Below are 15000 nucleotides of genomic sequence, written 5' to 3' on the forward strand. Positions count from 1 at the left end.
AGGAGAGGAGAGGAGAGGAGAGAGTAGAGGGGAGGGTAGAAGTGAGAGGGAAAAAAGAGAAGATAGGAATAAAAATAAAAAAATAAATAAAAATTATAAATATTATCTGCACCAACTAAATATGCTATCAATTCCTGCTTGTGAGTTTGTTTATTTTTTAGAAGGAAGATTTGAACACATATACAAAAAAGGTGTAAGTCTTAAACATCCAAAAGATAACAACAAATAACATCAAAAACAATGTTGAACCCAGATAGCCAGCTCATTATACATAGGTCATAGTATCATACAAGTTACAACCACTCACTAAAGTGCCTGAAAATCCCCATCGATTCACTACATCTGAAGAGAACCTCAACACTGGACCTTGATTCACTTTTTTATGAAATATTTAGAAATTAATATCTATAAATGGAACTTGGTGCAGCATACAAAAAATGCTTAAAGTTACCTGTACTAAAATACGCGTTCTGTCCACTATAATCGACTCAGTTACTGGAGAGTCTAAACCCTCACTGCATAAATGTGCAATAAATAATGAATATACACAGAACATCCCACATACACTACGGAGCAGAAGACTTAGGTTAATATCTTGTACAATTTCAAGTCACAGTTTAGAGCTTTAATACCTGATTCCTGAAAATATTTTCTTCTGTCATAGCAAGGACTATGAAAACAGAACATTTTCAATATATCACCTAACATAACATATTTAAAAGAAGTACTTCTTGGATAAGATACACTTCCAGAATAGAGTTTTCTTATACTTATATCTTCTATTTACATAATCAGATGACAAACTAATCAAAATCAGTCGTCCTTAGACCTTGTCAAGAACACAGAAATAAAATTATTTCAAATTCAGTCAAAGATATTGGAATTTAAGACTTCTTCATTCCAATCACACAGGTGATCAACAGGTAAGGGGAACTTTCCTAAATGGTACCATCTCTTCATGTCCAGCAACGACACGAGTCTAAGGAGAGATTTTGCTCTTAAACCCGACTGCCTAGAACACCTCTCAAATCCTTCGAAGTTCTGGAGGTTACTTGGAAGAGCTGGAGCTGCAATATCAAAAGCTTCCTTTTCTAATTTTTCAAAAGTCTGGTGGAGCTTTTGTACTGCTTGCACATCCTGCTTTCTCGGCGAGCTCTTCGCTGATTTACTCTGGATGCTGTCACTTATTCTTACTGATTTGGGAGAATGATGTGGGGGAGACTTCAACTTTCTCTTACTAGCAGTGCCAACCGAGAAAAAGGATCGAATGTCAGACTTCATATTTGAGTATCTATTTATTCTTTTCTTGTGACTCCTTGGTGCTGGTGGGCTTTGGATGGCTGGGGACACATGCAAGGGAGAAACAGGCTGTTCTGCAGCTGCAGACTCGGGAGATTTGCACACGGAGAAGAAACTCCTGATATCTCGCGTTGCACCCGGTGAACCATCTAGCTTCAGTTTCTTTACAGGTGGTGAAGCACTTTCAGGGGCAGCAGGATCTTCTTCTGCTGAATCTACAATGAAATCTGAAAATCCACTCTGTTGGTCACTTATCATAACCTGAGCCTTGAGTTTCGCTCTTCGCGCCTGCCACTCCCGGTCATCATGCGAGGGGGACCTTGGTGACTTGAGAGATCTAGGACTAATAGGAGATTTGGAAATGTTGTGAGTCTTTGGTGGCGAAATGTGCGAGGAAAGACACTCTTCTGGCTGTTGGGTCCTGGGTGCCATGTCTTGACCAGCAGAGCCTTTGGGATTGGGTGAAGTCTCAAGACTAGAGGGGAGGATCTGAGAATCGGTTACGCCCGCTTGCTGGTCTTGTATGAGGACCTGAGCCTTTAGCTTGGCTCCTCTGCCGTGCCACTCCCTTGATGGCGAGAGGTCAGCGCCCCTTACTGGGGATACATAATCCTTGTCTAATATCTCATTATCCTTGTCATCCAGAAGCAGCTGAGTCGGAACACACGATATTCTGGAAATCCGCTCTTCCTGGTAAGTGTCTTGCTCCAGCTGCTTATCGGTGAATTCATCTGAATCGGGATTTGTCCATGACTGATGGTCGAAGGCAGCTCTGGGAGATTTGTTTTTCTTTGTACTCTCAAAAGACAAACTTTCAATCAACTTGGAACTGGGTCGCCTCTCTCTTACTGGTCTAGTCTCTGGTACATTTTCAGGGACAATTTGTTTGACCTCTTCTTTACTTACAGGCACTACAGAGGGCTCTGCTTCTACGGTGTCCTTCAATACCTTGACATCTAAAGATTCTAATAATTTACCTCTTCTCTTCTTTCTTGGCCGACCAACCTTCTTACGAACTGGATCTACAGAAGCTGGTTTTGCACTTTGGTCTACAATCGGATCTTCCACTACAGCAGGCATAAACACAGTACTTTCCTCACTAACTAGGTTGGAAACTGTTTCTGTACAGCTATCTTTAGGTGTCATGGGATAGTCTTGTAAATCTCCACTCTGGGTCAGAGTTTCAGGAGCAAGGGTATCATCATGATTTTGTGCAAATACATTTGTATCGGAACAAAGCACACTCTCCTTTTCTTCGACGGTACCAAGTACATTTTTCTCATTTTCCCCTGCATGTCCCAATCTTTTCTGCACATCTATGTCACTTCTGCACAGCTCCTTCAATGAGCTGAAGTCCTGGATTTTCTCATGAGTTTCACTTAAGACAGCACTATCACTCTTTTGCCGTGCCCTTGTTCTAAGTTGCGGCTTTTTGTTCACGTTTTCGAAATTCTGAAGGCTTGGGTTTTGAGGACTGGCTTTCACAGGCCCTAATGTGACGTCCGCTGATCTCGTTCTCGATCTTCTCCTTGGAATCACTGTATTGACTTTCCTATCACTGTCTCTTGCCTCTGTGGGTTCCTGATCAGCAAAACTTATAGTACTTTCTGGTTTGTCATCGACACCAATTTCTTCCTCAATGGCTTCTAACTCTGAACATGTTTCTGACCTTTCGACCAACGGCATACTGCTTTCTCTCTCTGCATCTTTGCTTTCTAAATTAACATCTAATTCACTTGCTTCAGGTACAGTGTCTCTCTCTCTGCTTACTACTTCATCTGTCCAATCTTTACAATCAGTTATGATTTGGTCCCTTGTGTCCTTACTTTCCGAGGAAGCACCTGTAATGGTTTCAAGTGAATATAACAATAATTTTGCAGTCTCGGAAGTGTAAGCAGGCTTTTCCTCCATTTTCTCTGACAAATCGCAAGATAACGAGTTTTCACTCAATGCAAAGTCATCTTGGGACTGATCCCCCTCCCCATCACCCTCACAGATATTGACTGGCATTTCAATGGTATTCTTACAGGCAAAGAACAGGTCTTCACCCTCAGATTGAGCAACTTTTGAGACAACAGAAACCCCTCTTTTCTCCACCTTTTTCTCTGCACTTTCTGTTTGTGAGTTTCTTGAACTACTATTGTCTAGACTTATGGAATTCAGCGTATCACTCGCGCTAGGACACAAAATTTCACGAACACTACTGTCACTGGTCGTACCTAAGGCTACTGTATCTGGATTTGTTTGTTCACTGCGAATGGGGTCTGCTTTGGTCGCTCTGAGAGGCTTTACGCTTAAAAGGCCAGTCTGGCCAAGTTCTGGACCAAGATTTGTTGGAACTCTTTCAGGCCCTTTCAACTTAGCACTTGGGACTTGAGATTCTCTTTCGTCTACACTAGCCTTTTCAACATTTGGTTCTGAACTGGGGAGACTTGATGTGACAAATTTGTTTTCTCTCAGCATGGTTGGTGCCACTGGTTTACTGGAATTCAATTTGCACACTTTGCTCGGATTAACCCCAATCTTGTTCCCCTTCATGGTGACAATTGGACTTGGTACAAAGTTCTCCAGATCTTCAACATTTGGAAACAAAAAGTGGCTAGGGTTAACGTAAACAACATTATTGGCATCGGTCACATAACCAATTTGGTTTGTAACGTCTCCTAGTGCAGAGTCCCCGACAAAAATAGCATCCATACTCGCATACACCTTAAAGTTAGGATTCTGAGGTTCCGTGAGGAGAACCGAGACCTGTTCATTCAGCGAAGGTAAAGTAAAAAGGTCCAACTCCACTGTGGGAATATTTTCTTCTTCTTTGGTCATTAAATAAGGTTCATTTTCAGCATCCTCTTTATCCATTTCGTTGAACAGGGAGTCGATCTCGGAAAGATCTGGCGTCTCGATCACCCGCTCTTTGCGAGGTCGTCCTGGGCCCCTCTTTTTCTTCATGCCACCTCTCATTCCTTTGGTATTTTGCTTGGAGGATTTGGGGGTATTGTTTTCAATAGGATTATCTTTCAGTTTTCTTCTGTAGCCCTTGTGGTTTACTGAAGGCTTGGGACTACTGACTTTATCCTCTGCAAACACTTCCGTATCACCCGAGAGCTTTCGCCCTTTCTTTTTCAGCTTTAACACTGATGGGGAGACAGAGAGTAAACTGGCTTCGGGTTCTACACTGGGCTGTAACACCTGCTTCCGGCTTTTCTTGGACTGGGCAGGTTTCACATTCACATCACCACTTATTGAAGCCTTCCCTCTGTCTTTAGTCTTTGAATAGGTTTCCAGGCTGTTATTGTCTGCGGGCTGGACGTCCACCACAGGCTGATTTTTTGGTTTCAAAGTTGCACATTTCTTTATTAATCTACCAAAATTCTGTCCATTAAGATTTGCTGACTTTTTACTTTGTACAAATGATGTAGGCACAGAAGAGGTCTGGCTGGTGCCACTACTAGAAGCTAACATAGTCCCCCCCGCTATCTGCACTGTGGTCATGCCCGCCATAGTTCTCGCTGCCGGAATCACCTGACCACTACTTTGTAACGGAATGATCTTACTGCCACTACTGATCGGAACAGAGTTGCCTGCCGCAACTGCTTTGACGGCCGACTTCATGACTATTCGTGGTCCTAGGCTAACTAGTGGTATGCTATTAGAGGGCCCAGTCTTTGGAAGCAAAAGTTTACTCGAACCAGAATTTACTGCCTGCTGGAGTTGCACTTTCTGGTACAGGCTGCCACTACTGGTCGTCACTAATTTCAAGCCACTCGAGTTTGCGACTGCACTCACATCCCCATTTGTGTTGCGTGCCCCAGCCTGGCCGCTGACTTTGATCACGAAATTTGTTCCGCTCTTTAGGGTCTCCCCACTTATCCCCATCATGTCCTTGCCAGTGCTTGCAGGCAGCACTTTGGTGTTCTTGGCCACCTTCACGATGCTGTGAACCTTCCTCAAGTGGCCGCTCATACTGTCCATGTGAACCCACATAGAGCAGTTGGTGCACCGGATCATGCCAATCTCGATCAGCTTCATCTCGTGCGTCAGGTCGGAGGCAGCTTTCTCGGCCAAGTGGCGATGGTAGCTCTTGGAGGAGGGGAACCAGTGCCCGCAGCAGTAGTTCTGCCGCTCCAGCCCCCCCAGCCCCACCAGCTTTATGGGAGAGCTCCGGCGTCTCACAGAGTCCATGTTGTTGAGGGTTTCCCTGGTTGACAAGGTCGTTGGCGTGGTTATGGTTGTGACCATCACGCTTATGGCCGATGGTCCGCCTCCCTCCACACTCCCGGGGAGCATCTGCGAGGGAGCAACACAATTATTAATAACTTATTCCTTCATGTAGTTCTTGAATAAAAATAATAATAATAATAATAATAATAATAAAACTTATTCTTCTGCTGGAGGAAATGCAAGATAAATCTGTGAATGAGAGCTAAAATACACAGCACAATTAATGAATACTAAAACAAATAAATATATAAAAAGAAATTAATTGGTGAATCAAAAGGCAGAAACAGAATTATAAAAGTAATATGCAATTTAATATTTTCTTACATTCATTCCAGTTTGCAGTAAGAAAATGTAAAAAGGAAATAGAACAGAACAGAAATGAAAAAAGAAGAAAACATACTCATAAGAGGTTTCGGTCAAATCAATATCCCGAGGTATGTTAACAAAACTAGCGCTAGAGCAAGGAGTATGAAAGTATGATTATATTCCTTTACTACACAAGAGTAATTCTGTCATGTGTGTGTGTGTGTGTGTGTGTGTGTGTGTGTGTGTGTGTGTGTGTGTGTGTGTGTGTTTGTCTGATCTTGCTACACACACACACACATACACACACACACACACACACACACACACACACACACACACACACACACACACACACACACACACACACACACACACACACACATATATGTAAAAAAAAGAAAGATTTTTTAAAAATGTAACACTCATACAACTCTTTTATGATATACTAAAACATATCTCTTTAAGAAATTAATGCACTTTGCTATAGTCAATCAACACATGTTAAGTTACTGATATCAAAATTAGAATAACAGAGCTTACAAAAATATAAACAAAATCACACAAATAAATAAATATGACTTATAGTTATTCTTCCTACACAGTTACAGAATACCTACACATGCTATGGAATCTGTGCAAAGAAAAGTCTATTACCATCTGAATACGGCCTATTAAATAGGCAATATAGACCTTGGAAAATGGCCAAAAAGCAAAAACCATTTATGCAGAAAAGTAGGTAACAAGTCTTAAGAACACATACAAGCATTTGTGTAAGCCGTACAAGCCACACATCCCAGAGAGTCGCTATTCAAACAAGCCAAATACCCAGATTTTGGTTCATGTGCAAGTAGTTATGTTATATAACAGACACAGAGACACAAGTGACGCATTACCCCAAACTGTAAGGACTATAAGGTGCTAAAATTCACAAGAAACACTGGCCTCTGCCACCGCATTCCAATAATTCCCGCATAAATCAGAATTTTTAATCCTTTCTCAACATCTAAGAAGTTTGAAGTTCATTTCTATCACACTGGCTGATCATGAAAGCTCTTCTGCCACTCTATAATACAGCATATTCATATATTTTCTTGTTCAAATATCATATCTACGTATGAGGATGCAACATATTCATATATTCTATAGTTCATGTATCAGATCTACATTATAAGAGGCAGCACATTCCTGCATTCTATTGCTCAAATGTCAGATCTACATAACATGCGTCTGTATTCCATAGTTTAAACATCAGATCTATATAGCTAATAATATTAAAAACTGTTAGGACTGATTCCTTGCCACCATTTTCTTGTTTCTTATTAATTTGATTTTTTCCACACGTGTTTCACATACACATAACATGAGTCCCCCCCCCCCTCCCCCTCTCACCACCCTCTCACACATACACTTCCCTACACATATGTCCAAATTACGAAGGTTAGGACATATGTAAATGTTGTCTTACATTTTAGTGTATATAATCACTATTCTAGGTTCATAATACCTACTCACTAAATAGCCATTGGTGAAAATTACACGATTTTGGCTAATCAAATTCAGGCCAAGACTGCCTATTTGCTGGATCACTTTTCAACTAAAATTAGTCTCGCTAATAATCAATCTGACTTATTTACGTAATTTTGATGCGGACAGTACTTGAAGCTTTGGAATTATCTAATTTGAATTGATCTAATGTTTGATTGTTTACTTCAGAAGCCCTGGAGAGCGAGTCGTTCAGAACTCCTTGGCTAATCTCGGCAACCACCAGTAACTTCGGCTGAGACTGGCAAACAACTATTTTATAAGTTAAAGTGAAAGTAGTGACATGTTTCTTTATTGTCATAAAGGTAAAAAAAATATTTACATCAAATGACCATATTCCTGATATCAAATTCATTTTGATAAAAAAATATTTCATAAATCTAATAATCCTCCCACTTCCTATAGTAAATCTGCCTTTCCTGGACATCTCAACCATGTCTCCTGAACAACTGAAGGAAATCACATACAAGTCTCAAACCTAAGTTGATGCACACTATTTATTTTTTCTTTTATAAGGAAACCACAAGCACACACATTTTTTCCCAATTCACCATCAGTTTTTAAGCAATATTAAGCAATGGTCCTTTTACACATGCTGTTACCCCAATTCTTCCCCCCCAAATCATCATATTCTGCCATATACAACAATCTAATAACCATCCTGGGTACTCTATCCCCTAAAGGTCATCCCTCCTATACTTAGTCACACTTCAGTGAGGACGTACACACTGCAGGACAAACTGTTCCAATATTCCCACAGGATGCTGGTATGTGACTGTGGCATTTTCCACTCTCAATATAGATTTTGGCCTAGAAATTCAAGAAATGCAACATAATTTTTTTTTCTGGGAACTGAATTAGAGAACAGCTGATGTGCCACATCTGCAGCTGTCTGAACAGCCACAGTTGAAACCTATAATGATGCATTTGACAGGAGAGTGACAAGTATATATTTGATGACTGACAAGTCTGAGATGAAAAACAAGGGGAATGCAATACCAATTCAAGACGTTGACAAGCATTCCTGACCTCTTAAATAAATGGAAGAAAATAAGAGAGAAGGGGAATCATAGTCATTCTTTTTTGTGTTAATATACTGGAAACACATAGAACACCTGACACACACAACACCTGCCACACAAAACACCTGTCACCTATCAATTTCAATTTAGTTATTTACAAAACATACCCTTTAGAGGATAACTATTTCTCACACAAGTAATGATCTCTTAGCAGGACTTCATCAATATATATTACAATTATAGAGTAGTGTATTCCAGCATATTTATGATACATACTGATAAATGTCTGTATTAGAGAATCAGTCTGTGCTAGGCAGTGTGCAATCAGCAGCATCTTTATCCTCACCTTGTTCAACTATTAAAGTTCTCAATTATGCAATAAATACAAATACACCAACTTCCATAAAAAAAAAAAAAACCTGTAAATCTTACCTCTGCAAGAGTCAGAGGATAATATTAACTCCTGAAAAACACCTATAGCACAAAAATAGGACCCATTATATACTATTTGATTCACCTCCAGAGAACGAGTCCCATAATAACACCTGCAGATTATGTTATGCAGTTTCAGAGGTAAACTTGAATCCTTTGATTACAAGGTGACCAAAATACAACCTCAGGATACATAAATAATGATGAGTGAATCACTAATATCATGGACAAGGACAGAATCTATAAATACTCAACTAATACCTCCCTAAGACCAACAATGTGCTAAAATCCGTATTCCAGCTTAAAGTTGGTGGTAGTCCAAACTAAACTCAGATAACTGCGATGATTTTAATGTATACTCAAAAGGCAATGAGATAAGTAACTAGAAAGTCTGTATGGGTATTTAAATACTATCTGGCATCCACTACCTGTTGCCAGTCAGCTGTATAAGTGCCTGGGGATCACAGTGGCGTCTGCTAACTACAGTGAGTGAAAAAGTAAACTAACTCACGACCTTTAACCTCTGGTGGTTGCACATGGTTCCCCACAGTCTCATTTCCAACTACTCTTTTTCTTTTAACTATTATCTTTTCATAGAACAAAGTATTTTCCTTTTAAGGGGGAGGGGTGAAAATGTCAACTTGTGTCATGAAATGATTAAACACACGCTATTTAATTACATTTTACTATGCTTTTTGACAATGTACTTTATTCCTTTGGAATAAAAATTCAAGAAGACAAAAACTACCATACTTTACATAGAAACTATTTATCAGTAATTAGTATAAAAAATTAAAAAAAAAAGGCTAAAATCACAATGAAAACTGTTTATCAATTATTAGTACTTCAAAATTCAAGAAGGAAAAAAAAAACACTATAGCCTATAAAAAATCATCATCATCATCATCATCAATAATCAGTATTTAAAACACCTGACTTATAACGCAACCTCACCTGATACATCTCCACGACACACTAACCATAAGATTAATGCTGAATATGCAATGTCACAAACTTAAAAGAATACCATTTCAAAAATACTAAAGCTGTAAGCACACACAGCCTCCCAAGAAGACAAGGCTTACCACCTTATCAAAATTATAGCCAACCTAATGTTTGAAATTAATATGGATAACAGACAGAACATTAAAATAAAGAAATTATACTACAAGAATATACTGCCAACCATCAGAAGGCAAATATTCTTTCAGTTATTGAAAGAAAGATAGAAAAAAAGGAGAGAGGGAGGGAGGGAGAGAGAGAGAGAGAGAGAGAGAGAGAGAGAGAGAGAGAGAGAGAGAGAGAGAGAGAGAGAGAGAGAGAGAGAGAGAGAGAGAGAGAGAGAGAGAGAATTTGCCTTGTCACTGTAAATTAACAGATCTTGAGATTCATCTCAAGCTGCCTCTTCCCTCTAGGCATTACAAACAAAACAAAATAAAAATTATATATGTACAATGACTCACTAAACTTTGCCAACTTTTAGAGATTAAAGATGTCTACAGTGGGAAAAAAAACTGATTTTAACAGATTTTGAATGGTGGTATCTATAAAAGGGTCAAGAGTTAGGAAAAGGTTCACTGGGCAGGTACCATGTTGACCTCACTGGCCTCATACATTTTGTATTCACCCCCCCCCCCCAACCAAAACAACAACAACAACAACAACAACAACAACTACTACTACACTGAACTATCCATTTACTAGCTAAGGAATGCTACAAAATAAAAATCATCTACATATCAATAACATTTCTATTATACACTGCTCAAATCCACTGCCTGATCTCCTTTAAATCAATCAAGGTAGGACTGCCCTTGTTTGCACGTTGATGCTTGGCTTTGTTTGTGCATTTTTTTTGTGTGTGTGTGTGTGTGTGTGTATGTGTGTGTGTGTGTGTGTGTGTGTGTGTGTGTGTGTGTGTGTGTGTGTGTGTGTGTGTGTGTGTGTGTGTGTGTGTGTGTGTGTGTGTGTGTGTGTGCGCGCGCGCGCGCGCGCGCGCGTGATCATGCATGTATCAGCTGGGACAACCTAAAGACTGAAAAAGCCTTTGAGGAAGTTGTAGTCATGCTGGTGATCACACCTGATGCAGGATACTGGGCAACCCTACTGCTCAGGCCCTGTTACATCTGACATTAACTTCTAAGCATATCCTTGCTGGTTGAAGCATATATGAAAATAGAATGATCTAGGAATAACTTGAAATACAGCCCTGCCAAATCAATAAAAATACAAATTTCATTTAAAAAATCACAATTCAAATGAACGAAGCACCTTGCTATAACACAAGTCACATATTTCACATCTACCCTTACTATCACCTCAAAAAAGCAATAACTTAATCCTCACTAAAAAAAGACATTAAGCTATCACTACAACCAAAAGAAAAATACTTTCAGAGGACATGCATACAACACCCAAGACTAAAACTTACTGCAAGCACATAATCATGAGCCAGTGTACGAGGTATTTAATGCTGCCATAACTGTTGCAAAAACCTCCACAAACATTTCTAGTGCAACCCACAAAACGATACACAGGGAGGATAATTTGATACCTAAATCTCCAACCTTATATGTCAATACAATTACAAGTTTACAATAAACGCCTACAGGATATTTGCTCCTTTACCTCTGGCCTCTCCAGCGAAGGCCAATGTACATACTCATCCAAAATACAAGTTTACAAGTTTATGAACCTCCATCCCTATCTTCCCAGAATATACAAAATAGAAATTTGTTGCCCCTTGCTTGAAATAAATACTTTAGGCCTTCCTTTACAGACCACAGTAAGCCTCAAGTGGAACCAAACAGAATGCAGCCAAAAATATTACAAGCAAAGAGTCCCATTTTCAAAACCACTGGCGGAGATGATGTAAATCCTTACAACACATTCTACTCCAATACAACAATAGATCTTATCGCAACATAAAAAAAAAAGAGAGCTTACATACTCAAACAAAAGATATTCACAGCCTGAAATATGTCCTGAGATTTTAAGAATAAAGCTACCTACGAGCAAGACCAATGACCTGCCGTTTAAGAAAAAGAACGCTTCTCTATGTACCGACCTCTGAGTTCTCCATGTTTACTGAAGGCTTGGCAGTATGTCATGAAGACCATCCACTTCAGGACTCGACACTTCCCTGGAACATAACAGACACACGTTATTACCATCACTTAATGTACGCAAGAGTTATCACTGTCCTAATCTCAAAAACAGGTTTAATGAAGATAAAGGGATAAATTATGTAGACCGTAACGAGAATAAAAATTCATAGAGTGATGATAAATCAACACTGTAAGGTCTAAAACATATTCTAAGGCCATGAAGATAAGCTGAAGATGACCCACAAATATCCATAAAATTCTAAGGATATATCAATCATGTGATGTTGCAGCCTAAGTGCTTTGTACTGCAACAACGAAAAAATTAATCAAAAATAAAATAAATAATACTACTAATAATAAATAATTAAATAAATAATGAATAAAAAATTAAATAATATATGAGTAATCAAATAACAATAATAACAATAACAATAATAAGAACATGAACAAGAACAAGAACAAGAACACCAACACCACCAACAACAACAATAATAATAATAATAATAACAACAATAACAATCATAACCTAAAAATAAATATGAAAAACAAATAACCATAAAGCCTATATCATGATCCAATAGTACTTGCAAATCTCTATATCAATTTATCACCAAAAAAGAAACTAATCTACACATCATCCCTAATATATGTTGCAGAAGTCCACTAACCTTTGCACAACATGCAGGCCAGCATACTGCATGATAAAGTCCTATCTTGGGCAATACTATCAATGGTCATCACTACCTTATCTTAACCATGGTTACAAGCACTAACTTTATACTACTGGAATATGATGTTTGTCTAAATACTCATAATATTCAAACCACCTACACTGGCTGCATAATACATGAGGGTTATTGATTTCATGACTCCAAGAACTATTGAACACAATCTGCACAAGCGCAAAATTCTCTCCATCTGAACACAAGCCAAGATGAGCTACAGGTCTCAACAAGGGCCTGGGAACATGAGGATGAATACTTTTGGGGGAGTTTGTTCATATTCAACACAAGTCTTTCACTTATCTTTTTGGTGCGGATGCATTAAGGTATGGCAAATGATATTCCTGTAGAGGACAAAAAGTTACAGCCGTCAGTACAAGAAATAATCTGCAGACATGAACGATAACAGCACAAAGAAAGGAAAACAATCTGCAGACATGAACGATAACAGCACAAAGAAAGGAAAAAGCTGGCAGAAAGCACTACTCATAGCCTAAGTCAATTTGATGTTCCCGTGTTTGAGCTCAATCTTGCTGTGCATAGTGAGGGTGTTGGGGATAGTGCCCCCTATCAACCCTCTCCTCGGGCAGTCACGCAAACACCCAGTCACGGCACCTCAGACTCTTGAATAAATTTGTTGACCTGGGGTTAAAGAATACCTGAATACTATCTCCTAATGAACTGAATTTACCATCTATTAACCATCTTCCTATTTTAACTCTCCGTATGCTGGTACATGTACTTTCCACTGTAGTTTACATTTAGTTTGTATGACACAGATGGCTTCCCAAGCGCTCGGCCACAAAGGAGTCAATTCATAGGCCTAACAAGACCTCATCTGATTTCCCCATTCCTTGAATTTTTGCAACTATGTTTCTTCCATCAATACATAAAAAAAGTAACGTAAAACAGAAAAGTAATCTTACCAAAAATCTAGAAAGAAGGTATGTAGGTGAGATAGATAGTCCTATTAATCAACTCCTTGGTTAAAGTACTTGCAAAGGAATCTATTAATAAACTAAAATCACAGCGGACAAGGCTTACATGCAATCCCAGCACAAAAGGGTTAATATACGTATCTGAATAACATGTTTCTTTACATTTCCTACCCACTCACTGCAGCTGTTCATAGGATGTGGTTAGACGCGGTTATCAGATGCACATTGGCCTCTTTTGCATTGCATTAATTTCTAAACACTTCTAGGAAGTCTTTCTATATTATTTTGAACAATTTCTGGTGCTTTTTACTCTTCAAACGAGATTCGAATCACATATCCCCATCTTACTTATTATTTGTATATGATAATCATGCACTACCACGATTATGCTGAGCACAACAAACCCCTTTAATCATTATAATTATATTCTATATCTGTACATTTAAACGAAATATTATGCTTTTGGGACACAGTCAAATAACTTATAAAAGTATAAAGACACTGTCAAATTAAATATTCCCATCAGAGAATAATTCCAGGAAAAGTGGGTTCAAGATCTATATTTATTAATTCAAAACCTTCACGAACTGTCCACCAACACATACTTCCCAACAATCACACTGCTGTGAACTCATCATAACGTCTAATCAAAGAGAAGCTTCTTCCTCTTTTTCTTTTCTAAATCCCTTCACTGCCAAGCTTTAAGAGACCACTCCTGCGTCAGCCAACAGTCCTCCTATCACATCCGACAAACGCCTCATGACGTACATTCCGGTACGCTAGAATTCATCAGCCTCGCTCGCTACTTTTCATCTATTAGGGACGCAGTTTATCCTCCCGCTTGCCAGAATATACAAGGCAGAGGTTTATACTGGAGCAAGCAACGCACAGACACAATGATTGCTTAACAATATACAACCCTAACATGTTCAGCATCATAAATTAATGCGAGTTCAATAGAATAAAACAAACACAACACAAAGAATTTTCATTCAAATGCCAAAACAAGCACCAATCAAACATTTACGACCTCACTCTTTGACACGAACGACGCCACAGCCAATACAGCTATTCAAATTTTGCAAATCCGTAATTAATATCTTTTATTACATTAAATAGGCCTACATTAGTCACTTAAAACTATAGGGCTACATTACGGTTACTTAAAACTTATTACGTTCAACAGGCCTACATTACAGTTACTTAAAACTAACTTATTACATTCAATAGGCTTTCATTACGGTTACTTAAAAGTATAGGTCTATATTATGGTTACTTAAAACTAACTTATTACATTCAATAGGCCTACATTAATATATGCCTCATATTAGCTTATATTTTCCACACGAATATCAATTTCTCGTCCACAAAGTTACACAATATCTCATAATCCTCAATTCTTACATAATAT

General features: G+C 38.7%; 1 protein-coding gene across 1 annotated transcript in view; it reads right to left on the reverse strand.

The window, feature by feature from the left end:
* LOC119568193 overlaps window positions 1–15000 on the reverse strand; it is a 17336-nt gene that overhangs the window by 995 nt on the left and 1341 nt on the right. Inside the window, exons 2-3 of the mRNA XM_037916609.1 lie at window positions 11890–11964; window positions 1–5586 (exon numbers count right to left, since the gene is read on the reverse strand). The exon at window positions 1–5586 is cut by the window's left edge and continues 995 nt beyond it. Coding sequence (XP_037772537.1) covers window positions 865–5586; window positions 11890–11904 — 4737 coding nt within the window. The 5' untranslated portion in view covers window positions 11905–11964 and the 3' untranslated portion in view covers window positions 1–864. The remainder of the gene's footprint in view (window positions 5587–11889; window positions 11965–15000) is intronic.

The sequence above is a fragment of the Penaeus monodon genome, chromosome 43 (assembly GCF_015228065.2).
Source record: "Penaeus monodon isolate SGIC_2016 chromosome 43, NSTDA_Pmon_1, whole genome shotgun sequence".
Classification (NCBI taxonomy): domain Eukaryota; kingdom Metazoa; phylum Arthropoda; class Malacostraca; order Decapoda; family Penaeidae; genus Penaeus; species Penaeus monodon.